Source organism: Larimichthys crocea, unplaced genomic scaffold (genome assembly GCF_000972845.2).
Source record: "Larimichthys crocea isolate SSNF unplaced genomic scaffold, L_crocea_2.0 scaffold306, whole genome shotgun sequence".
Classification (NCBI taxonomy): Eukaryota; Metazoa; Chordata; class Actinopteri; family Sciaenidae; genus Larimichthys; species Larimichthys crocea.
In genome coordinates, this window is record NW_020854036.1 from 68,008 (window position 1) to 91,832 (window position 23,825).

Sequence of the window (23,825 nt, forward strand, 5' to 3'; positions counted from 1 at the left end):
TGGATAAAAGCGTCTGCTAAATGCAATGTAATGTAATGTAATGTAATTGTTTTCATAGTTCTTAGTAGTTTATGGTAATCTGTATCGATGGCTGCATAACCTGTAACTCCATGAAGTATCAAATCAAATTTGACATTCACTTTCTGCTCTTCCTCATTATAACCCTAATAATACCAATATTCTGTCTTCAGCATGGCTGCCATGGAATCGAAACAAGGATGTGCAGCTCTCCCTCACACTGCTTGGGATGCTTAGGACTGTACACCTGTAACATGAGCCTGGGGAAGTGCCAGCTGAAGGGCCTGTCACAACAAACAGGTACATGCTGATAATGAGGGTGATCATGGGTGTCTTATTGCTCAGCAACGGACAGAAGGATAGTGTGAGCAACACATGAACAATATAGTTATAAAAAAGTTGAGATCATCTCCTCTGATCTCAGTTATATTTGTCAGTTATGGCTAAAGTACATTTATGTAAAAGATTTCAGGGTAAATAAAAAGACCATTCATTTTGGCTACAAACTGTATACAGTAAAGTACAAAAGGAGCTGATAGAAGTAAATCTTTATTAACACCTCTGGAGAGTGAAATGAAACATCTCATGTGTTCTCAATGTTTGTCTTTTGTGTTTGTAGATAAATTCCTCCAGACCCTGAAGGATGTCTAATCACCATCATACACTTCACTTCACTTTATATTATACATTATACATTATAGCATTAGTAGTTATTAGTCAGTTATCAGATCATTTGTCACTTATAATAAAATGTCTTATTATTAGGCTGTACAGTGTGCTTTTTGTCTGTTTTACGGTGTATATTTGTCAGTTTTGTTTGACGTCTATGAGGCAAATACAAACGTAGTTAAATATACAGCTTGTGTGCTTTTATTTCTAGTTTATATTTCTACTCTATATAACACATTCTGTGTTCAGAATGTGTTATATAGTTATTGGTAATAAACTTAAAAGGATATGATACTTTCTCTTAAGTCTATCACAATACAATACTGACATGTTCATGTATACAGTAGAAGGGTTGTTTGTTGTTGTGATTGTTCTCTATGTAATGAGATTTCATATGAGTGATGGGGATAGTCTTCGTTGTATAGAAGAATTGAGTGTGTCTGAAGGAGCACACTATATACTATTCACCACGCTACTCCTCCTGCAGTTTTTGTCACACATACACAAAAAAGGTATCAAAACGTGTGGCTCAGAGGGAGAGAAACACAAAGAGGACTTTTTTTTTTGAAAGACTGTACCTTTGGAGGATGTGCCCTTGAATTGTTCAAGACTGCTGAAGCTTCAGTTAAACTTTAAAATACATTTTTACATAGAGAACTGGACTGTGGATTGTGGACTGTGGATTTTGTCCCCCGTCACTAAAAGTGCCCAATAACTCTTTAATATACATGTAGGCATGTGATCATTGCTTTAAAAGGCCAGTCCAGTTTTGTTAGTTTGTTTAACTGCGGTTGAATTAAGTGATATTTGGAATATTTTGACCGCCATATCCAAAGCAACCACACTCCTTAGACATTTTACTTCACAGAAAAGTTGCTGGTCTACTGCTCTCAATGTGATTAAATTAAATTAAAATAATCCTCAGTTACAACATCCCTTTTTATGATTTACAGACGAGTGACAGAAAAGGAAAAGAGAGAAAAGAGGAACGTACAAGAGGGAAAAGAGGAACAGAGCATTAGTGGGTGATAGATTGTTCTTCAGAACCAAGAGGATAAAAGTCCTAGCTCAAAGCACACAGCTGTCACCTGAGCTCCTGAAACTGACTGCTGGAAACTGAAGTCATGTCCACACAAAGGTAATAAGGTACTTTTTATTCTCCCTTACAGGTTTTTTTCCACTGCTACTGCTTCTGAAAAGTTTGGTGAATGTTCATCATTGTTATGAATCATCATTCCAGCTCTTTGTTTCACTTATTTTGACTCACTGATTTTGGTGTTTCAGCACAAACATAGCAATTCTGATTGGGACAGTCGCCATTATGTCCCTAATCAAATAGAACTGCATGGCTGTACAGGAAGATGACATGGGATTCAAACTGTGTGTCACATCGAGGAGAGGAGTGAAAGACCTCTCCAATCAAAATCTACTGGATGTTGCCTCAAATCTTCCCAATGACACACAGTATTTGGATATTTCTCACAACTTCATCCGAAGACTGAACGAAGCTCCGTTTTCCGGACTGTCCCAGCTCTGTTGCCTGAAGGTAACTCACTGTGGCTTGCAGGAGATCTCCTCCAGCGTATTCAGTCACACACCAGCTCTCAAAGTTCTCAATATATCTTACAATGACTTACATATCATCCCTGACATTTCACTGAAACAGCTGAAAATCCTTGATTTGGCTAACAATCTGTACACCAGCTATCAAGTTCCACTATCATTTCAAAAGCTAACGAGTCTGGATGTGCTGTCATTAGGTAGTACAGCTGCTCCATCCATCCACTACAATGACTTTGATCCACTGATGAACATTTCTCTGTATCACCTGCTTTTGGGAGCAGGAATTCAGTGGCAAAACTATGATCCTGGTGCACTTGCAAAAGTTAAATCTCTCCAAAAAATTTCCCTGTTTGCATGTTTTTGTGGGAATTTCAGTATGTTAGAGAAAGTCCTTGTAGACCTGAATGTGACAGGAGTGACATCATTGAGATTCATCACAGTTTTTCCAGACATCTGCAATTTGACAGGCAACCCCTTTAAGAAGCTGAGAACAATGCCATTCATACAGAATCTGACCATAGAGAACACTTGGATAAACAGCTCATTCATGGAGGTGCTTCTGAAGAACGTGTGAATGTCCTCCCTTTATGACCTCGCATTTGTCAACATCACTTATCACGAAGATAAACCAGATGGGTTCCAGTTTCGCACTATTAATCACACAGTCAATGTTCGCTCAATTACCTTTAATGGTGTGCATCATTATCAGTACAGTTACCCCACAATCAACATCAGCACTGAGGCCGTCTATAATCTGGCTTATTTAAAGTTCTCTGGGAGCGGAATGAACATTTTACCCTGCAAACTCATATCTGCCCTGCCATCACTTGAGACGTTAGATCTGTCAGATAACCTCTTAAAGGATTTTGGCTTTTGGTGGTTTCAATGTTCGAACACCTCCGTCTTCCCCAAACTGAGGAAACTGTATTTAAGCAAGAACCGCTTCAGCAGCCTTTCCTTTATCTCAAAGAAAACACATCAGATGAAGACTTTAGAGTCTCTAGACCTCAGCTTCAACTCCATTGAATTGGATAAGGCGTGTTCTTGGCCTGCTCATCTTATTGAGCTCAGCTTGGGAAATAACAACTTGGGCAATAGTGTCTTTAAATTCCTGTCATCAAACTTTGAGAGGATTGACTTGTCAAAGACAGGAATAACAGCTATAACACAAGAAAATCTGTCTCAGTTTCCAAAGCTGACACACCTCAAACTCAGCTCCAACAGCATCCAGGTTATCCCTGCAGATCTCATGGCCCCAGCTCTGCTCAGTCTCTATGTAGACCAGAATGCTATCACATCTATATCCAGGGAGGTCTTTCCAGGACTCCCCAGGCTTCAGACCTTTAAAGCTGGAAGCAATCCATTCGTCTGCTCATGTGACTCCTATTGGTTTGTCACTGTTCTTAACAAGTCTATGCTCCCAGACTGGCCCTTTGATTATACATGTAACACCCCACCATTGTTTGCAGGCCTGCCACTCTCTGAGTACAAAACTGGTCAGTTGTCATGTGAGACATGGCTTCAGGTTGTAGTTGCTTTTTCTGTAATAATAGTTATATGTATAGCCTTAGGTCTAGTTTTCTATAAATGTGACGGAGCGTGGTACATAAAGATGTTATGGGTGTGGATCAGAGTGAAGAGGAGAGGCAAGAAACACTCCAACATGTTGAAGAATGCATCATTTAGTTATCATGCGTTCATCTCCTACAGTCATCAGGACTGTGGCTGGGTAGACAGTCAGCTAGTGCCATCTCTGGAAGGTTCTGGGTTCTCACTCTGTGTTCATGCACGTGACTTCATCCCTGGTGACTGGATCATAGATAACATTATCAACTGTGTGGAATCCAGCTATAAGACTCTGTTTGTCCTCTCCAAACATTTTGTCCAGAGCGAATGGTGCAACTATGAGCTCTTCTTCGCCCAGCACAGAGCCATCAGCATCCAGAAGGACTCTTTAGTCTTCATATTACTGGAGCCCATTCCAGCTGACTCTCTGCCCAAGAAGTTCTTGAGACTTAGACATTTACTGAGGCAGCAGACGTACCTCGAATGGCCAAAAGATGAACGGAAGCAGCAGGTTTTCTGGTCAAGTCTTAAATCCATGCTGCATATGGCAGACAAATCTATGGTCCTAAAGGATGTGGCCACGGCCATTTCAGATACAGTATCTCACTTTTAGACCACGAATAAGAGCTCAAAGATAAGTTCCCCTTTTTTCAAGTCTATCTAAAAACGATACTCACATGGATCTGTAAGCACTGGTTACAACACTTTTTGGTTGCTACATTTTTTCTGTAAGGGACATAAATGTTACCATTTGGTGCATTGCACCAGAGTAAGTCTAAGGCTAATTTTCATCTTCAGTACTCTGATAGGTCATGATTAAAACATCCATACAGTAACAGAACAATACTAAACACACCAGACAAATAATAAATGATACACATATCAATGCATTCCAAAGATCAGCCAAAGCTAAGCTGAAGCCAGACTAAATAACGTGATAAGTTTGTCACTGTCCCGTTATAACGTGAAACTTTTGGACAAACTTGACAGTTAAAAACTGTCAGTACTGATTTTTTACTAATCACATATATTTCATGATATTTACAGTATGATCACAGTTATCACCAATTCTCTTTATATATAATCAGCTCAATGATGACAACACACAAAACGAATGGTGTATATTGGTGTTTACAGTCAGTGGTGATCAGTTTTAGTTGTTTCATCATCAGGGAAGCTGCTCCTGGGACTCTACTGAGGAGTGCACTTTTATCTCAGTCTAGAATATCATAGATCAACAACTTCTATTCAGTGACTCAAACCCTCAGTCTCACTGTACTGTCAGTAGATTATTTACCATTAATTATATTCACATACTTAATGGCACTAGAATCTTAAATTAACATTTCAGATGTGGAAAACAGAATTGTAATTTTAGTCATGAATTAGAGATATATGCAACGTAACTGTCATCAAGCTAATTAGTTAATATGCTTTGGTATTGAGTCAACAATTTTATTGTTGTTTGGACTGGTTGTTACAAATATATGTTTATCATCAAAAAGAAATATTCTGATTTTGGTGTCAAATGTTTCAGAATTAAATTCAGCTCAGCAGAGAGATCATTTGTTCTGTTCTGTGTTCCTGTCCTCTGTTTAATTTGAGCAAATGTCTCCACCTACTGTTTGTAATGACACATACCAGAATAAAAGAATGAATTAGGATGAGACGACAGGAAGCAAGTATCTCTTTTTTTAATCTATATAATCCATGATAACAATTGTAACTCTGCTCTAATAAAAATACACTTGTATTTACAGAAGTTTTTAATTTAACTACATGCTTTGCTCATACAGCTGCTGATATCATTTGTATTTATGTTTATACACAAGGTATCATATAAATCCATGTAAATTATCTAAATGTTGTTGCTGCTTTATATAAGTCAGTGTACTGAGCCCTGACATTCTTAACATAATATGCAGGCTTATAATATATGATACCACTTTGTATGAGGCCTATGCAGTTATAAATGTTAATAAACATATTAACACTTCATACACATGTTGTAAGTCATTTTCAATTTTTGTCTTGTGATAAGCACTTCGACTGCTGTTTGTCCTAACTAACTAACTAACTAACTAACTAACTAACTAACTAACTAACAATAATAAATATTTAAAATAAAATATTTATATATTGAAATTATTCAAATTGCTGACATTATTCAATACCTTTGTTTTTAAACGTATCTTTTAGTTTTAGCAAAACATGTGGACAACAATAATTGTATAGAGGCGTTCGGTGCGCAAATACATCAGTGGGGACTACAATACCCATCATCCCATGCATGCAACATCAAGATGATTTGCGCCGACTCACTGAGTTGTGTAGTTGCCCCTGTTCTCTCCTCCTTTCAATGTAAGATGGTGGTTTGTGGTGTAAGTAGGTAGCCAGCACCTTTCTAAGCTGAGAGGAAAGGCCGGTTGTTTCCAGAAGACTGCTGCTTCTGAGCCCGCACACGGCAACTTTGTGTCCGGAGTTACTGTCCCACACAGGCGGACTTCAGCCTCAACATCCTGGAGAGATATCTCCAGTAACGCATAGGCAGGGTGAGTATCCAGACTAACAGTTATCCCAGTTAAAGCAACGCCATAAACTCGGCTGTGCACTGAATCATCATGTCCTCTGGAGGACACAAGTTCCAGAGTTCAGCCAATGCCTCGCACAGTTGTCAAACGACAGCTAGTCTGTCCGAGGCGCTGCTCCGGGATGAGAGCCGAGGCAGCCTCACTCACGCTGGGTCGGTGTATCGCTTATGTCGGGCTCTGCCGGCGGAGGCAGGCAGGCCGCATAAACTCCTCTTCCTGGCACACTTTTTGTGCGGAACAAAACTTCTAAACAACACACTGACGTGCCAGGAGGTGACCGTGTCTGTCGATAACTTTGGCGGGGTGTTTTAGCGAACAGTGAGCGTTGTGTTCACGGCACAGCAGAGCACAAGACAGGCTGTCTATCCTTAGCCTACGTCATACAAGTCAGACAGTAGCTAGCAGCATTCCAGGCAGCCGGCCAAGCCGGCGTCTGTTAGCGTAGCTGCTTAGCTTAGCTTAGCTTAGCCTAGCCCAGCAGGCAGGCAGGCAGCGCCCCGCTGAAGTGTCACTTCATCGGTTACACGACTGACAACAAAGCTGGTTCGAACCATCGAACCAACGCGGCTTGTAATTCAATGCTGAGTGTGTATCAGTCACAGAAGTACACGAGCTTCTTGTGTCTTCCCGTTTCAGCTGAGAGCGCAGTAAACACCGCTCACAAACTTTGCATCTTTCTCCGCAGTTTGTCTGGCGCAGTCAGTCAGTCTGCAATCACATGATGACGAGTCAGTGCCGGTGACATGACGGCCGCACTGACTGTTGATTCTTTGTGCTCTGGGCTGTACAAAGGTTCCAACCTTTGGCCTTAACACCCAAACAAATACCGAGTTTGTCCTGACTGTAACGTTCAGTGTCAAAGGTTGTCTCAGCTGGGAACAGCTCTGTGTTGATCCTGTTCTCATCACACTCCCCCTGCTCCTGAACTGAACTGTGTGCTGCTGTCACAGGCCTGTGGTGGACTTTTACACTCTTCATTGTATTGTCCACTTTGACTTTTTCCTCTCCTCTTTTTGTAATCGGAAGACTTCATCCTGAATTTAAAGCTGCTCTGAAAAACTCTTTACTATCACCATTTTTAATTTAGCTCGTTTTTTGGGTTTTATCAGCCTCTCATGAGCGTCACGTTCCAGCTGCAGCAGAGAGCTGTTTTCTGATAAACCCACTGTACCCCACCTTCCCAGCTGACAGACACACTTAGAGACCTAGCTGATGAACAACACAGGGGAGCATTCAGCAGATGAAGATTTGCTGATGACCAAACCAGAGCTAATTCCTCTGAAACTGAGCCTCAGATTGTTGCAGCAGAATCTATGTTCAACCCTTTGGTCTCTGTTTGTGAACCTGACAGACATGAAAGCGGGCATTGATTGGGCGTTAGCCAACGTTGAACATTTGAGTTCTTTTTTACTCTTAAAGGATTGTTACTGAATGTCAGGTATTGTATCTTCACTCAAACAATAATCCGACTTTGATGCAGCTGTGCTTGTGATGCACCTATGATAGTGTCATTGTGTTGCTTCCTGCTTTTTGACTGGCAGTGTCTGACTTGTATTCCTGTACCTGTCTGGAAAGTCCCTCCCCTGAGGAGCTGGGTCTTTATGTTGCTTTATGAGCGTACACACAATGCATTTGAATTAATCATTAATGAGAAACAGTCATAACTGCATTATAGGCAAAGTCAGAGTGAGCCTCCCTGTTTGTGCTTCATTTGTATCCGTGTGGTTCTGTTGGTGGGTGTCACTTGACAGGCCCTGTGTGGGGACAGTTTGGTCATGTTGTTGAGGGTAGCTGACATGAAGGTTCTTCCTCTTTGTCTTCACCGCAGTGCAAAGATGAATGTCGTCCCACGCTTTGTGTGACAGCAGCAGCTCTTCTGTCACACACAGGATGAAAATTCAGTTTGTCATGTTCAGAGCTCAGCAGGGACAGGAGGACCTTCTACTGGCTGTTGTAACTAGAGTTGTCACGATATCAAAATGAGTAACCATGATACTATACAGTACCAGACAAAGTATCACGGTTCCGGGTATTATTGCGATACTGCAGCCTTTTTTTTTATATTATTATTATTATTATTGTATTATTGACTCGCCGCTCAGGCCCGGTGCTTCTGCCATGGTGAGTGTGTTGTCTTGTGTTTGTGACTGTAAGCCGTGTGCATGTCTGGGCGAGACAGAGCTTTAGCTTGTTGTTTGTTTTGAAGTAGAACTGTCTTCATGGAGTTCGTACTTGCCAGCAGAAACAACGAACAGCCAATCAGCTAACAGACGGGCGGACCCAGCGTGTGGAAACAGCCTATCATATCCCCGGATGTCACCAGTAACAGGCAAACAGCCTGTCATTCAGCAGCTGTGTAGTTTGGTCGCAGTAGTTGCCATCTTGGTTTGTTTACAAGGGAGAAACGTGCAGTGAGAAGCCGAGAGGAGAGCAGAGGTGGCGGCTATATAGGGAAACTGGCACCAGTAGTATAGTAATCCATGTCCGTAGTACCGTCGTGTAGAATTTCTAGTATAGTAGGAACCGTTACGATTTGGCACCGCGTTGTACCGTGGGTACCATGGGTATCCTGCAACTCTAGTTCTAACTCAAGTGCAGTCCACATCACAGCAGTAACAATGACAGTGATACTGTTGGGATCACGTTCAGAGTGATTTGATGACAGTGTGGTGGTACTGTACAACACAAATCACACTTAAATAAAGTGTAATTTTACCTGAGACATAGTGCCAAATGGTCTTTAGTGCTGATGAGGCCTCTAATATGTGTTGGGTCCACACTGATGTCCTCTTTTTTAACAAAGCATGAATCAAATCTGTCATGACTTGCTGGGTTTCTTTGTGTTTCTCTGCACAACGCACAGCAGTGAGAGGTCGTCAGTATACGTGAAGCTGCCACTACACGGTGTGTTTGTGACCACTGTTTACAGATGGTTATCGTTCATGAGTGTGGACGTTCACATCGTTCGTTCAAGAACAATATGTGTTGGTGTAGACCTTTACAGCACTGCACATTCTCTTTCTAATAAACTCTGTTTGCACAGGTCCGATATTACTGATATTTGTAATCATTTCAGAGGTTGTTTGTGTTCATTATGTAGTCAAACGGTAACACATGCTGTTGGAATCAGCACAAGTCATCCAGGTGATGTTGTTGACTGTCTCTGCCTTCATAGCAACAGTGAACAGTTTTTGTGAAAATCCAACAAAATGTAAAGAAATAGAAGGTAAAATAAATGCAAACCCAAAGTTATTTTCCTCCATTAAAACAAAGAAACAGGAGTCACCAAATCCACCAAAGTGTACTTATCTTTGGTTACTTCTCTGTCTATATTTGACAGAACTAATGCTCAGAATGTCTCCTGACACATATATTGATATTTGCAGTGTGTTTAAAAACCTATGATACCCATGCCACCACTTTTCTCTAACTGTTCCAGAACATGTTGACAGTTCTGCATAGCACAACCTCTGAATAACACATGACACATGACAATGACATGCTGAGACACATAGCAGCCAAGATTCAACAGGTTAACCTCCCTGTCATGTCTGTTCTCCAGTCATCATCCACAGAAGTGACAGCACACAGCAGACCAGAGTTTAGTCACCATCCTTCGTGGTAAATTTAATTTTACATCATGTGGACTTTTGTTGTGTTGTGTCTTATAGGCTAACACCTTTCTAGTCTTCTGACCACTCAAAGCTCTTTTACACTACATATCTCATTCACCCATTCACACACATTCATACACTGATGGCATTGGCTACCATGCAAGGTGCCAACTGCTCATCAGTTTGAGGAGCTAACCATGCATACACATTTAGGGTTGTGAAATTCTGGGAATTTTCAAAGTTCATTCCCATGGAAACTTTCCATGGGAATTAATAGGAATTATCAAGAATTTATATAGTGCCATATCATAACACAAGTTATCTCATGACACCTTCCATACAGAGCAGGTCTAGACTGTACTCTTTTGCCATGAGCAAACACTTGGCGACAGTGGCGAGGAAATTTTTTTTGGAATAAACTGGGAATTTACAAAATTGAAGGTTGGCCCTTAACAGGGAACTTAAATATATTGCATGAAAATATATTTTAGCATACTGTTGACTTAAACAACCAGATTTCATGCAGGTCCACTTGAATATCTGCTATTCGTCAGTCACATGCACATAGCACACTGCTTGCTGCAGGGCTATTGAGGCCACGCCCCCTACCTGCACAGGTGATTTCTGTACCTGGACCACACTTTAGAGCCCAGAGCACACAGAGACTATTGAAGACACACATTTGAGCTCATGGACTACGTAATATTGTTCAATAAAATAATTCAAACTTGATAAAGTTCTACTTACAAATAAATCTCTTGAAAGGTTTTTGTTTTATTTTACATGTCTGCTTATAACAAAACAAGGCATTTCAAGCATTTTAAATAGCTGCGTCCTTTCTCTTAGTACTTACAACTCTTAAAGAATTTTCTCTGTTCAGATATTAATAAAAATAGCTGATTATCAAACTAATGTCACAACCCAAATGTGACATTATAAACCTGCCCTTGTCTTTCTAACATGGCTGCTGTTTTTATTTGTATCTCATTGAGGTCATTGTTGTCGCCACGTCTGGCTGATTTCTTCAGAATATGTTTCATCCCTTCTGATTTTCACAGTCTGTCTTGTCACAGTCGAGCAGTCCTGACAGTGGTGGCTGTTGGCCTGCTGTGTTTTCAGCAGATGGTGGTGTGGGGCTGATGTGTGCTCAGCTAAAGGTCTGCTGCATTTACAGGTGGAAGCAAATGATGGAGAGGAAACAGGAGTAACAGGACACCACCAAGTCCTTGAAGAGAGAGTGAGTGTGCAGGTTTCCTTCAGCAAACTGTTAGCAGTGATGCTACTCATTTGCCTTTTTATCTGAAGGCCTTAACCTGAATACAAATCTATATCGGTCCACACAAACACTCAATCCAGTCCAGTTCAGCCTCGTCACAAACTCTATGTACACAGTGTGGAATGTTCAGTTTATTCATAAGTATCGATTGACACTGATAAAATAACAATATATATATTTTAATATCTCATTAATACCTGACTTCAGAATAGAATAACTTCGCATACTGTTTGACCTCAGCCAGCTGTATGAGGTCATCAGTTACATGACAAAACTAGCAGGTGGTATTTTTTATTGAGCTGGTGATTTTTAATCAAACAGACCTTAGAACTGTTTTACCTGAATCCACTCAGCATTTCCACAATCCCACCAGGGGAAACAACAAATGTCCCTTGTCCCAGGTCTCTGCGACTCCAGTTCTCTATGACGCCAAGTCTCTATGACTTTAGGTCTCTCTGACTCCAGGTTTCTCTGACTCTGGGTCTCTGTGACTCCGGGTCTCTATGACTTTAGGTCTCAATGACTCCAGGTCTCTGTGATTCCAGGTCTTTATGACGCCAAGTCTCTATGACTCCAGGTCTCTATGACTCCAGGTCTCGCTGACTCCATATCTCTATGACTATAGGTCTCTGTGACTCCGGGTCTCTGTGACTCCGGGTCTCTATGACTTTAGGTCTCGATGACTCCAGGTCTCTGTGACTCCAAGTCTCTGTGACTCCAGGTCTCTGTGACTCCAGGTCTCTACAGTAGTAGCAACTTAAAAGTTCCCGTTCAAGCTGAACGCCAGCTGAATGGCAGCCGTCTTCCAGCTGACTTCCAGCCGGTTCCCTGCAAAGTCCCGGGAAAGGAGAGACCCCCCTCCTTCTCCCGGGCGTGTCTATTTTTTACTGTAACTCCACCCATTCGTGTAATTACAGGGTATGACCAGGAGATGGCGCTTCTCTCACAGAACTTTTTTACAGTTGTTCTACCTGGAGATGACGTAGCTTACACACCTCGTTAGCACTTCTACTGGCTGTTGTAACTAGAGTTGTCACGATATCAAAATGAGTAACCATGATACTATACAGTACCAGACAAAGTTATCACGGTTTCCGGGTATTATTTGCGATACTGCAGCCTTTTTTTTTTATATTATTATTGTTTGGTGAACTGCATGTTATTTGTACAAGTTTATAAATACTTATTAATTACCATAATGTTGTTTGGTGCATGATAAACAAATACTGGTGAAGTAAGAATTAAACTGAAACAATTTCGAAACAACGTGTTTGGTTTTTTGAGCAAAATTAAGTGGTTGCCACTAACGACGACGTCGCGGCAGACTCGCCGCTCAGGCCCGGTGCTTCTGCCATGGTGAGTGTGTTGTCTTGTGTTTTGTGACTGTAAGCCGTGTGCATGTCTGGGCGAGACAGAGCTTTAGCTTGTTGTTTGTTTTGAAGTAGAAACTGTCTTCATGGAGTTCGTACTTGCCAGCAGAAACAACGAACAGCCAATCAGCTAACAGACGGGGCGGACCCAGCGTGTGGAAACAGCCTATCATACCCCGGATGTCACCAGTAACAGGCAAACAGCCTGTCATTCAGCAGCTGTGTAGTTTGGTCGCAGTAGTTGCCATCTTGGTTTGTTTACAAGGGAGAAACGTGCAGTGAGAAGCCGAGAGGAAGCAGAGGGGCGGCTATATAGGGAAACTGGCACCAGTAGTATAGTAATCCATGTCCGTAGTACGTCGTGTAGAATTTTCTAGTATAGTAGGAACCGTTACGATTTGGCACCGCGTTGTACGTGGGTACCATGGGTATCCTGCAACTCTAGTTCTAACTCAAGTGCAGTCCACATCACAGCAGTAACAATGACAGTGATACTGTTGGGATCACGTTCAGAGTGATTTGATGACAGTGTGGTGGTACTGTACAACACAAATCACACTTAAATAAAGTGTAATTTTACCTGAGACATAGTGCCAAATGGTCTTTATTGCTGATGAGGCCTCTAATATGTGTTGGGTCCCAACTGATGTCCTCTTTTTTAACAAAGCATGAATCAAATCTGTCATGACTTGCTGGGTTTCTTTGTGTTTCTCTGCACAACGCACAGCAGTGAGAGGTCGTCAGTATACGTGAAGCGCCACTACACGGTGTGTGTTGTGACCACTGTTTACAGATGGTATCGTTCATGAGTGTGGACGTTCACATCGTTCGTTCAAGAACAATATGGTTGGTGTAGACCTTTACAGCACTGCACATTCTCTTTTCTAATAAACCTGTTTGCACACGGTCCGATATTACTGATATTTGTAATCATTTTCAGAGGTTGTTTGTGTTCATTATGTAGTCAAACGGTAACACATGCTGTTGGAATCAGCACAAGTCATCCAGGTGATGTTGTTGACTGTCTCTGCCTTCATAGCAACAGTGAACAGTTTTTGTGGAAAATCCAACAAAATGTAAAGAAATAGAAGGTAAAATAAATGCAAACCCAAAGTATTTTCCTCCATTAAAACAAAGAAACAGGAGTCACCAAATCCACCAAAGTGTACTATCTTTGGTTACTTCTCTGTCTATATTGACAGAACTAATGCCAGAATGTCTCCTGACACATATATTGATATTTTTGCAGTGTGTTTTAAAAACCATGATACCCATGCCACCACTTTTCTCTAACTGTTTCCAGAACATGTTGACAGTTCTGCATAGCACAACCTCTGAATAACACATGACACATGACAATGACATGCTGAGACACATAGCAGCCAAGATTCAACAGGTTAACCTCCCTGTCATGTCTGTTCTCCAGTACATCCACAGAAGTGGACAGCACACAGCAGACCAGGTTTAGTCACCATCCTTCGTGGTAAATTTAATTTACATCATGTGGACTTTTTGTTGTGTGTGTCTTATAGGCTAACACCTTTCTATTCTTCTGACCACTCAAAGCTCTTTTACACTACATATCTCATTCACCCATTCACACACATTCATACACTGATGGCATTGGCTACCATGCAAGGTGCCAACTGCTCATCAGTTTGAGGAGCTAACCATGCATACACATTTAGGGTTGTGAAATTCTGGGAATTTTCAAAGTTCATTCCCATGGGAAACTTTCCATGGGAATTAATAGGAATTATCAAGAATTTATATATGTGCCATATCATAACACAAGTTATCTCATGACACCTTCCATACAGAGCAGGTCTAGACTGTACTCTTTGCCATGAGCAAACACTTGGCGACAGTGGCGAGGAAATTTTTTTTTGGAAATAAACTGGGAATTTACAAAATTGAAGGTTGGCCCTTAACAGGGAACTTAAATATATTGCATGAAAATATATTTTAGCATACTGTTGACTTAAACAACCAGATTTCATGCAGGTCCACTTGAATATCTGCTATTCGTCAGTCACATGCACATAGCACACTGCTTGCTGCAGGGCTATTGAGGCCACGCCCCTACCTGCACAGGTGATTTCTGTACCTGGACCACACTTTAGAGCCCAGAGCACACAGAGACTATTGAAGACACACATTTGAGCTCATGGACTACGTAATATTGTTCAATAAATAATTCAAACTTGATAAGTTCTACTTACAAATAAATCTCTTGAAAGGTTTTTGTTTTATTACATGTCTGCTTATAACAAAACAAGGCATTTCAAGCATTTTAAATAGCTGCGTCCTTTCTCTTAGTATTACAACTCTTAAAGAATTTTCTCTGTTCAGATATTAATAAAAATAGCTGATTATCAAACTAATGTCACAACCCAAATGTGACATTATAAACCTGCCCTTGTCTTTCTAACATGGCTGGCTGTTTTTATTTGTATCTCATTGAGGTCATTGTTGTCGCCACGTCTGGCTGATTTCTTCAGAATATGTTTCATCCCTTCGATTTTCACAGTCTGTCTTGTCACAGTCGAGCAGTCCTGACAGTGGTGGCTGTTGGCCTGCTGTGTTTTTCAGCAGATGGTGGTGTGGGGCTGATGTGTGTCAGCTAAAGGTCTGCTGCATTACAGGTGGAAGCAAATGATGGAGAGGAAACAGGAGTAACAGGACACCACCAAGTCCTTGAAGAGAGAGTGAGTGTGCAGGTTTCCTTCAGCAAACTGTTAGCAGTGATGCTACTCATTTGCCTTTTTATCTGAAGGCCTTAACCTGAATACAAATCTATATCGGTCCCACACAAACACTCAATCCAGTCCAGTTCAGCCTCGTCACAAACTCTATGTACACAGTGTGGAAGGTTCAGTTTATTCATAAGTATCGATTGACACTGATAAAATACAAATATATATTTTAATATCTCATTAATACCTGACTTCAGAATAGAATAACTTCGCATACTGTTTGACCTCAGCCAGCTGTATGAGGTCATCGGTTACATGACAAAACTAGCAGGTGGTATTTTTATTGAGCTGGTGATTTTTAATCAAACAGACCTTAGAACTGTTTTACCTGAATCCACTCAGCATTTCCACAATCCCCACCAGGGGAAACAACAAATGTCCCTTGTCCCAGGTCTCTGCGACTCCAGTTCTCTAGACGCCAAGTCTCTATGACTTTAGGTCTCTCTGACTCCAGGTTTCTCTGACTCTGGGTCTCTGTGACTCCGGGTCTCTATGACTTTAGGTCTCAATGACTCCGGTCTCTGTGATTCCAGGTCTTTATGACGCCAAGTCTCTATGACTCCAGGTCTCTATGACTCCAGGTCTCGCTGACTCCATATCTCTATGACTATAGGTCTCTGTGACTCCGGTCTCTGTGACTCCGGGTCCTAGACTTTAGGTCTCGATGACTCCAGGTCTCTGTGACTCCAAGTCTCTGTGACTCCAGGTCTCTGTGACTCCAGGTCTCTATGACTCCAGGTCTCTGAGACTCCAGGGGCCTCATGTACGAATACTTGCGTGGATTTCCTACTAAAACTTGCCGTACGCCAGAACCCGGAAACTGTCGTACGCACAAAAATATTCAGATGTATCAAAGTGTGCGTTCGCATGGATCCAAGCACGTTTCTTTTGTACATCCCAATCAACGTGGAATTGAGCGCACGTGCAACTCCTCCCTGTCCACGCCTCCATTTACATATGCAAATCTATTTAAATAGGCCCTGGACCTGAGATTCACCTCTTTGTTCGATCAGATAACGCGATGAACAAAGGAAAGAAAATGAATTTCACAGAGTCTAAGTTAAAGATTCTAGTGAATGAAGTGGAGATTCTGTTTGGTACCCTGTCAACAGGGATAAATATGACCAAAAAAAGACATGAGTGGTAGCGTGTGTGTGAGGCTGTAAATGCTGTGGGATCCGAGCAGCGCACACACAGGTGTGGACAGGTGTGGCGCTGTGGCTGACATTTTACGCCCGCTTTTACTGTCAAGAATACTGAACACAGGGAGACAATCAGGGGCTTGTGAGAAAGCTCTGCAGCTCTAATTTCACCAGCAGAAAATAAAGAAAACCAAAAACATGATATTTGAATGCCACATGCCCAAATATGCATTGACACACTGGCACGGCTTCTGGGTAAGTAAAGAGTTTATTCGTTTAATTGTCCCGTATGTACATACGGGACAATTAAACGAATAGAAGCCACCCATCGTGCACCGTGCCAGCCTCCAGCTTGTTCCCAGCCATGCTGTTAGTCATAATGAATGAGTCCTGTGTTGAACCAGGCCACCTTGCCGCGATGTTAGTTAGCTCACATCACATATATCACAGATCATCACATATGATTTGAACATTGATGGAATGAAAATGTTTCCTACTTAGATAAACAGCTCCCGCTGAAATGCCCCTGTTGCCAGGAACCCCAGCGTATAGTCAGCACAACCCCGAGCTACTCGCCGGCCCCCGTTGCGCTCTCGGGCCGGCCGCAGCTCTGCGCACATCTCCAGTAACACTGGCCTTGGTAACCGAAATCGGCTTATGAGCCAATTATCATGCAAGGAAATCCTCGCGTTCCTTAAATCGCTCACGTTTGCAAGGTCCTCTAACAACGCTAACGCTGCCTTTGTTAATATCATTTTCTTCATCACATTACGCATGCTTTTATATCCACCTATATAATTGCAAACACGTGGGTGTGTTAATTGTTCATAAGTGTGTCTCTGATGTGCACATCACTCAGATGACTACTTGTTTTCACATCATTAACAGTTTCCCAGCGTCACCTCTAAGTGTCGCCAAAGGAACAATAGCTGTAGAAACGTGCGTACGACAGCTATGAAATTGGTGTGGGGCACGCACATTTCTACGATTGTTTCACGTTTGATACATTTGAACGTGAGCGTGGGAAAGGACGTACGTCCCTTTTTTGTGCGTACGCATGCTTTGTACATGAGGCCCCAGGTCTCTCTGACCCCAGGTCTCGCTGACTCCATGTCTCTATCCGACCACATTTCCCTGCTTCTCCTGCTTACTTACTCTGAGCTGATGAAAAGGGTCAAACCATCAAACATCAGGTGTGGACAAATGGACAGATGGAGCTACAGTAACTCTACAGGACTGTTTTACATGAACATGTTCCACTCTGGAGAACCATATCAGTCTTGAGAAATACAGTGACACCATGACAAAGACAGCATTGAATGGAGAGGTAAAGGCCCCATCCAGAGCCAAAGTTGCCTTTTGAAAACCATACAACACCAGTGCGAGACTGAAAGCTGGAATTAAGGAGGCAAAGTCAGGAGAAACTGGAGAGCAATTAGTGACCCACTGAACACCAAAAATCTGCAATAGTCTCCTCTAGTGGACCAGCCACTGTCAGTATCCACAGTGATCCTAAGAATGGTAAATGGACCAATTCACACACTGATGGCACAGCCTTCGGGACCAATTTGGGGTTCAGTGTCTTGCCGATCACTCTACCTCCGAGCCACAGCTGCCCCAAGAAGAAAAGAGTGAACGTGAGTAAAACCATGTGCCAACCAGCTACTGCATTTGATGTCATCAATATATCAACATATCACTGTGATAGGAGAGTTGCCACCTGCTCCAAGGCAACCACCACCGTCTCTGTACCTAAACAGTAGACAGCAGTGTCTAGTCTAAACTACTAATTACTACTCACCCACATTCTGATGAGAAGCTGGTTCTCCAGTACATCAAAGACAACCTGGATAGAAATAGATGGCACCACTCCTCTACTCCTGTATTGAACATTGGAGCCTTCCAGGTACACTGCAACCCCTGACATAAAGAGGGTGGTGCACAGAAGACAACCTGTGGAGTGGAGCAGGTGAACAGTTGCTGGGTTCGCTGTTACAGTCTTCCACCCTGGTAAAGAAAGCTCCCAAACAGCCGTGTTACTATCAGACAGAAGAAGAGCGATGGAAAGCATCCTGCCTTCAAACGTTGTGAGTCTGTGCACAGGCTGGGACGACAGCTCTGCAGGGCTCCAGCAGGTGTACCTAAATGATGAGCACTGACTTTAAATGTCAGTAACCTGCATGGATCCACGTTGATTCTGTCAGACAATAAAATGATGCTTTGATCAGCATTACAGTGCAGCAGGTATGAGACAGATCACTGTTAGATGTCTTACAACAGAAATAGAAATGCAAACACAAATGTAGTCCAACTAAACTGTGTCTGTATTATGGGAAGTACTACTGCATGTTGCCACCTAGTGGTTGGGGGACTTTCAGGAGCCGGTACAGCCCCCTGAGCCGGTGTATGGATTTAGACGTTGTATATTTCTGTATGTGTTGTAGTAAATGGTAAATGGACTGTACTTATAAAGCGCCTTTCTAGTCTTCCGACCACTCAAAGCGCTCTACACTAGATATCTCATTCACCCCATTCATACACTGATGGCATTGGCTACCGTGCAAGGTGCCAACTGCTCATCAGTTTAAGGATCTAAGCATTCATACACCACATTCATACACCAGCACAGCCTTCGGGAGCAACTTGGTCAGTGTCTGTCAGAGAGAAGTGATCTTTCATACCTCTGTAGCCTGCTCCTCAGCTCTGCTTGAGGCCAGCACATCTAGGCTACATTAACGTAACACACCCCAGTGTCTGACAGTACACAGAGAGCAGTCGGGTTGCATTGTGGGTAACGTAGGAGCCAGGTATTGACAAGAAAGAAGACTGAGACTGAGCTTTCTGGTTTGCACACCCGAAGACCTCGACCTCTGATCTGAATGACTTTAGCTGATTTGGTGGATGTTGAAGTGAATATTTCTCTGTCAGCTCTTATGAGGTTATTATGGATATATGAGCACCTGCAGCACCTGCAGTAATGCTGGCCTCACTAAAAGTTCTGTTACTAATTTCACGGCCGACATGGAGCGTGCTATTCAGACTCATCTCATGCAGCGGCAGCTGCCTGCAGAGTGGCTCCCTGAGCTGAGGTGCTGCAGGAATCAGTGATGACCATACATGTCCAGCAGGGAGGAAAGGGTAGGCTGGTAGAAGCACTGCTGCTGCCCATCTGGACTTCCCCTTAAAAGAGAGAAGCCTCGGCTGACTCCACCCCTCCATGCACACATGGTATTTTTAGCTGTCATCCACTCACTCCCTGCCCTGCTGCCGGGGATAGTCACACATGGATATGCTGGGTACTCGATCAGTGAGAGGTACAGTGCAGGGAGCTCTGACATGTTGAAAATGTTGTTGGTTTTATGGAAGTCTAGCTGTCAGGCTGCAGGTGTTTACTGACTTAACAGGTGTCTGTGTTGGCAATAAGCTGTCCATCAGATGCCGGTGTAGCATCTGTCCCATCATCCACAGTCCCCTGATGGGACATTAAGAAGTTTAGATTTAGGAGTACCTCTCAGCTCAAAGAAAACTTTATTGAGGTGTAGAATCAGACCCAGCTTTTGCCATGGTGCTATTTGCTAACCAACAAAAAATAAACCACCTAGTAGCATGTGAAAGTCATGTGATTTTGTTGTCAAAGTAAGAAACTAAGAGGTTTCTGCTATTATGGACATCTTTGGTCCACCCCTCGTACTATATACGTCTCCAAGCACTTTGTTGAGAGGAGTTACGTTTGTTGGATCTTTTCTGTCTCTTCTCTTTGGTTTCCTATGGTGTGATGCCAGAACAGACTGGATGGAGCTGTGGTGAGTTTGCCACCACAGGATTTTTTTTTTTTTTAGACCACTGAAGTTCTAACCTTCTCAAAATGAATTTGAACCATGATTGCCTGTAATCTGCAAACTATAACAGTGGAATAGTAGTTTTAATCTTTACTACCAAGGTAGGAACTACACTTCCCGGTGTCCTCAAGTCAAACATTACATGACCATATAGTTTAAAGGGTCCTCGGGGGAAACCCCCTCAGCAGTCTGCCTCCAAATGGAAGCTAAACATCCTGCTAACAGACAAAGTGCTTCAGCATCCAGCCATGCATTAAAGTAAATCCAGTGTTGTGAAATCACCCAATTTCTCACCAATTAAGCAGCAGCAGCGTCTGCCTGCAGAGGTTTCTAGAACACTTAGACTATTTCAAACCAAGTTTAACATCTTCTCTGCAGCCCTCTGTGCCACAGCTTCATTAACTCTCGTTGTCACATTGTATCCGCACATCAGTGGCTAGAAAGCAGCACTTACAAGTCATTGTTTGTCCTTAGTCCTGAGTCATACTATCGTTAACAGTGGTGGCCAAAATGATTAGAACACCTGGAAGATCTGAAAATATTGACCTTTTTTTGCCTCCAAAACATGATTTCATTTCACAATGTTCATGAAACATGCAGATGTTACTCTGAATACAAAAAATATCAGATGAAGTGAGTCCTACTGACTGTATCTACTTTGAACTTGAATATTTAGTATGTCCACCTTTTGCAGAAGTTAAAGCAGCACATCTCTCTGGCATTGTGTCAATATATTTCCTGAGAACTTCAACACTAATGTTATCCCGTGCCTTCTGCAACTCAAGCCAAAGGCTTTCCTTTGAATGTACAATACATCTATCCAGTTTATTTTCCAACTCGCCCCAAATTTGCTCTATGGAGTTGAGGTCCAGACTTTGAGGGAGTCAGTCCTCATCATTTTCAGTGTTTCAGTAGATTCCTTCTGTCACAGGCAGTTCAGACAATAGTTGTGTTTGTGTGTAGAATGTTTATGGTCATTGTCCTCTTGGAAAATGAATCCAGGCCTAATAAGATAACTCCCAGATGCTATTCTGTGTCTCGCCAGAATGTTGTGGTATACTTTCTTATCCATGATGCATCAGTTTTCACTAAGTCACCTGTTCCTGAGGCTGAAATGGCCCCACACCATAATACTACCCCCCTCTGTGTTTAACTGTTGGCAAGAGACACTTTTTATATCTCTACCCCACCCTTCATCTAACATACACTCTTCACTTGTTGCCAAACTTCAAACAACACTCCCTTCCTTTTCCTTTGTCCATTTCTTGTGTTCTTTTGCAGATTTCAGGTGTTTCACTCTGTTTCTCTTTCAGTAGTGCTTTCTTTGCTGCTATTCTGCCAACAAGTCCTTCTTCACCCAGTTTCTGACACACACTTCTTGAAGACACTGTTGCACCATTAGTCATTGTGGCGTTGATCTTGTCACGCAGTTCTCGTGAGGTCTTTCTTCAGTCCTTAAGACTGAGAATTTTGAGATGCTTCACTTGTCTGTCTGAAACTTTCTTTTTTCTACCTCTCCCCTTTTGGTTCTGGTGTGAATTGGTGGCATCATGGCGGTCTAGAGTGACTTTACAGTGCTTAGACTGCATCTCAAGACACAGGCCAGCTTGTTTTTTAAAGTAAAATGACTTAAATCTCCTTATGATGGCTCTATTCTATGGTTTATAGAGCACAATGATGACATTGTCTATTTCATTCATTTTATGGGTATTTTAATGCAGTTCAGCCCCTTGTAGACCAAACTTCCTCTATTACTGTAGAGAGCCAAACAGCACAGACGTTACCCAGTGTGTTAGAGTTTATGACTGAACTATGACCACGACACACACATGTGGTCCTCAAAAGAACTGAAACATCTTCAGGTAGAAGCTGAAACTTCACTAAATGTCACTGAATCCTACACACTGGACCTTTTAACTGTGAAGTTCGCTTCCTTTAACTCTTTTGTTCTGCTGTTGTCTGGAGTATCAGTCCGTTGTACCTAGCTAAGTTCCCATTCCTCTCTTTTCCAGTCCTGCAGCTCCTCTGAAAGCTGACCATTCCAGTGGTGAGAAACTGTATGATGTCCCGGAACCCCGACGTGAAGGACGACTCGATGGAGTGCCCACTGTGTATGGAACCGCTGGAGATCGACGACGTCAACTTCTTCCCCTGCACCTGTGGATACCAGATCTGCCGCTTCTGCTGGCATCGAATCAGGACAGACGAGAACGGTCTCTGTCCTGCCTGCAGAAAGGTAAAACTCTGTCCTGTCTGAAGCCTGTCCAGCCTGGTGCAGTGATAGAAACACATTCATTCATCTCATCCATGCAGGCCTTAATGCTCAGTTCTACCAGCTGTCTTCATATCTATTCAGTGCTAGTACAGTATTCAGGTAGGATGTATGTGAAATCCAATATGTTGTGCATACACACATTATATATGGTATACATACACACATGCAAAAAATAATGAAGGAGAAGAAAAGCTGAATAATTTAAAGGCAGAGTCCAGATAATTATGTTCATATTTGTCGTTTTACAGTCCAGCAGACTTGAGTTTACAATGAAACAAAGAAAAACCAAACACTTTCTCCATCTTTTGTTGCACTGTTGATGATTTCTTTTCCACCATGTAAATAGTATAGATCAGAGAACACAGTGTGATGAGCAGTCTGACAATCAAACCATCAGGTTCATTCAACTTAATCGATGACTACTGTCCTGAGCCATCGAGCAAACGACCAGTACCTGACACTCTTTCACGCTTTGACTTTTTTTTTCCTCTTAGCACATTGCCTCATTCCACTTGCTTTTTTTCCCCTACAGGTTACATTTTATCACTTCCTCTAGCAGCAAATCACTGTCTCTACCTCTATCTCCTCCTCATGCTTCTTTTCACTCCTTTCTGGCGTCTGCCGTAATTGTAATATCAGAGATCACATCTCTCCCATTTTGGCTTCCTTGCATTGGCTACCTATTAAATCTAGAATAGAATTTAAAATTCTTCTCCTTACTTACAAAGCTCTTCATGGTCAGGCACCATCTTATCTAAAAGAGCTCATAATACCTTATTACCCCTCTAGAACACTGCGCTCTCAGGACGCTGGGATCCTTGTGGTTCCTATAGTTTCCAAAAGTAGATTGGGAGCCAGAGCTTTCAGCTATCAGGCTCCTCTTCTGTGGAACAAACTACCTTTCTGGGTTTGGGAGGCAGACACGGTCAACACCTTTAAGAATAGACTTAAGACTTTCCTTTTTGATAAAGCCTATAGTTAGGGCTGGCTCAGGTCATCCCTTAGTTATGCTGCCATAGGATTACACTGCCGGGGGACCCCACCGAGGGTTATGCCTAGCCAGGCACGGTATTGGTTGAAGATGCACACATCTCCCTTACCGAAAACTCTCTCTCTCTCTATATCTCTCTCTATATCTCTCTCTAT

At 42.4% G+C, this 23,825-nt stretch overlaps 2 protein-coding genes across 3 annotated transcripts in view; both read left to right on the top strand.

Annotated features, from left to right (window-relative positions):
• Positions 1-1,749: 1,749 nt before the first annotated feature.
• LOC104918033 (toll-like receptor 6) lies at positions 1,750-5,886 on the top strand. Its single transcript, XM_010729650.3, has 2 exons — positions 1,750-1,825; positions 1,972-5,886. Exon 2 carries the CDS (start codon positions 2,825-2,827, stop codon positions 4,427-4,429), a length of 1,605 nt encoding a protein of 534 aa, XP_010727952.3. The 5' UTR covers positions 1,750-1,825; positions 1,972-2,824; the 3' UTR covers positions 4,430-5,886.
• A 279-nt stretch (positions 5,887-6,165) lies between these two features.
• cnot4b (CCR4-NOT transcription complex, subunit 4b) overlaps positions 6,166-23,825 on the top strand; it is an 83,315-nt gene continuing 65,655 nt past the window's right edge. The window contains exons 1-2 of one of the 2 annotated variants that reach the window (XM_027276111.1): positions 6,166-6,368; positions 22,417-22,640. In XM_027276111.1, coding sequence (XP_027131912.1) covers positions 22,464-22,640 — 177 coding nt within the window. In that variant the 5' untranslated portion in view covers positions 6,166-6,368; positions 22,417-22,463. Of the gene's footprint in view, positions 6,369-15,327; positions 15,376-22,416; positions 22,641-23,825 lie in introns of those variants that run through there. The other variant, XM_027276112.1, reaches the window with a different exon arrangement.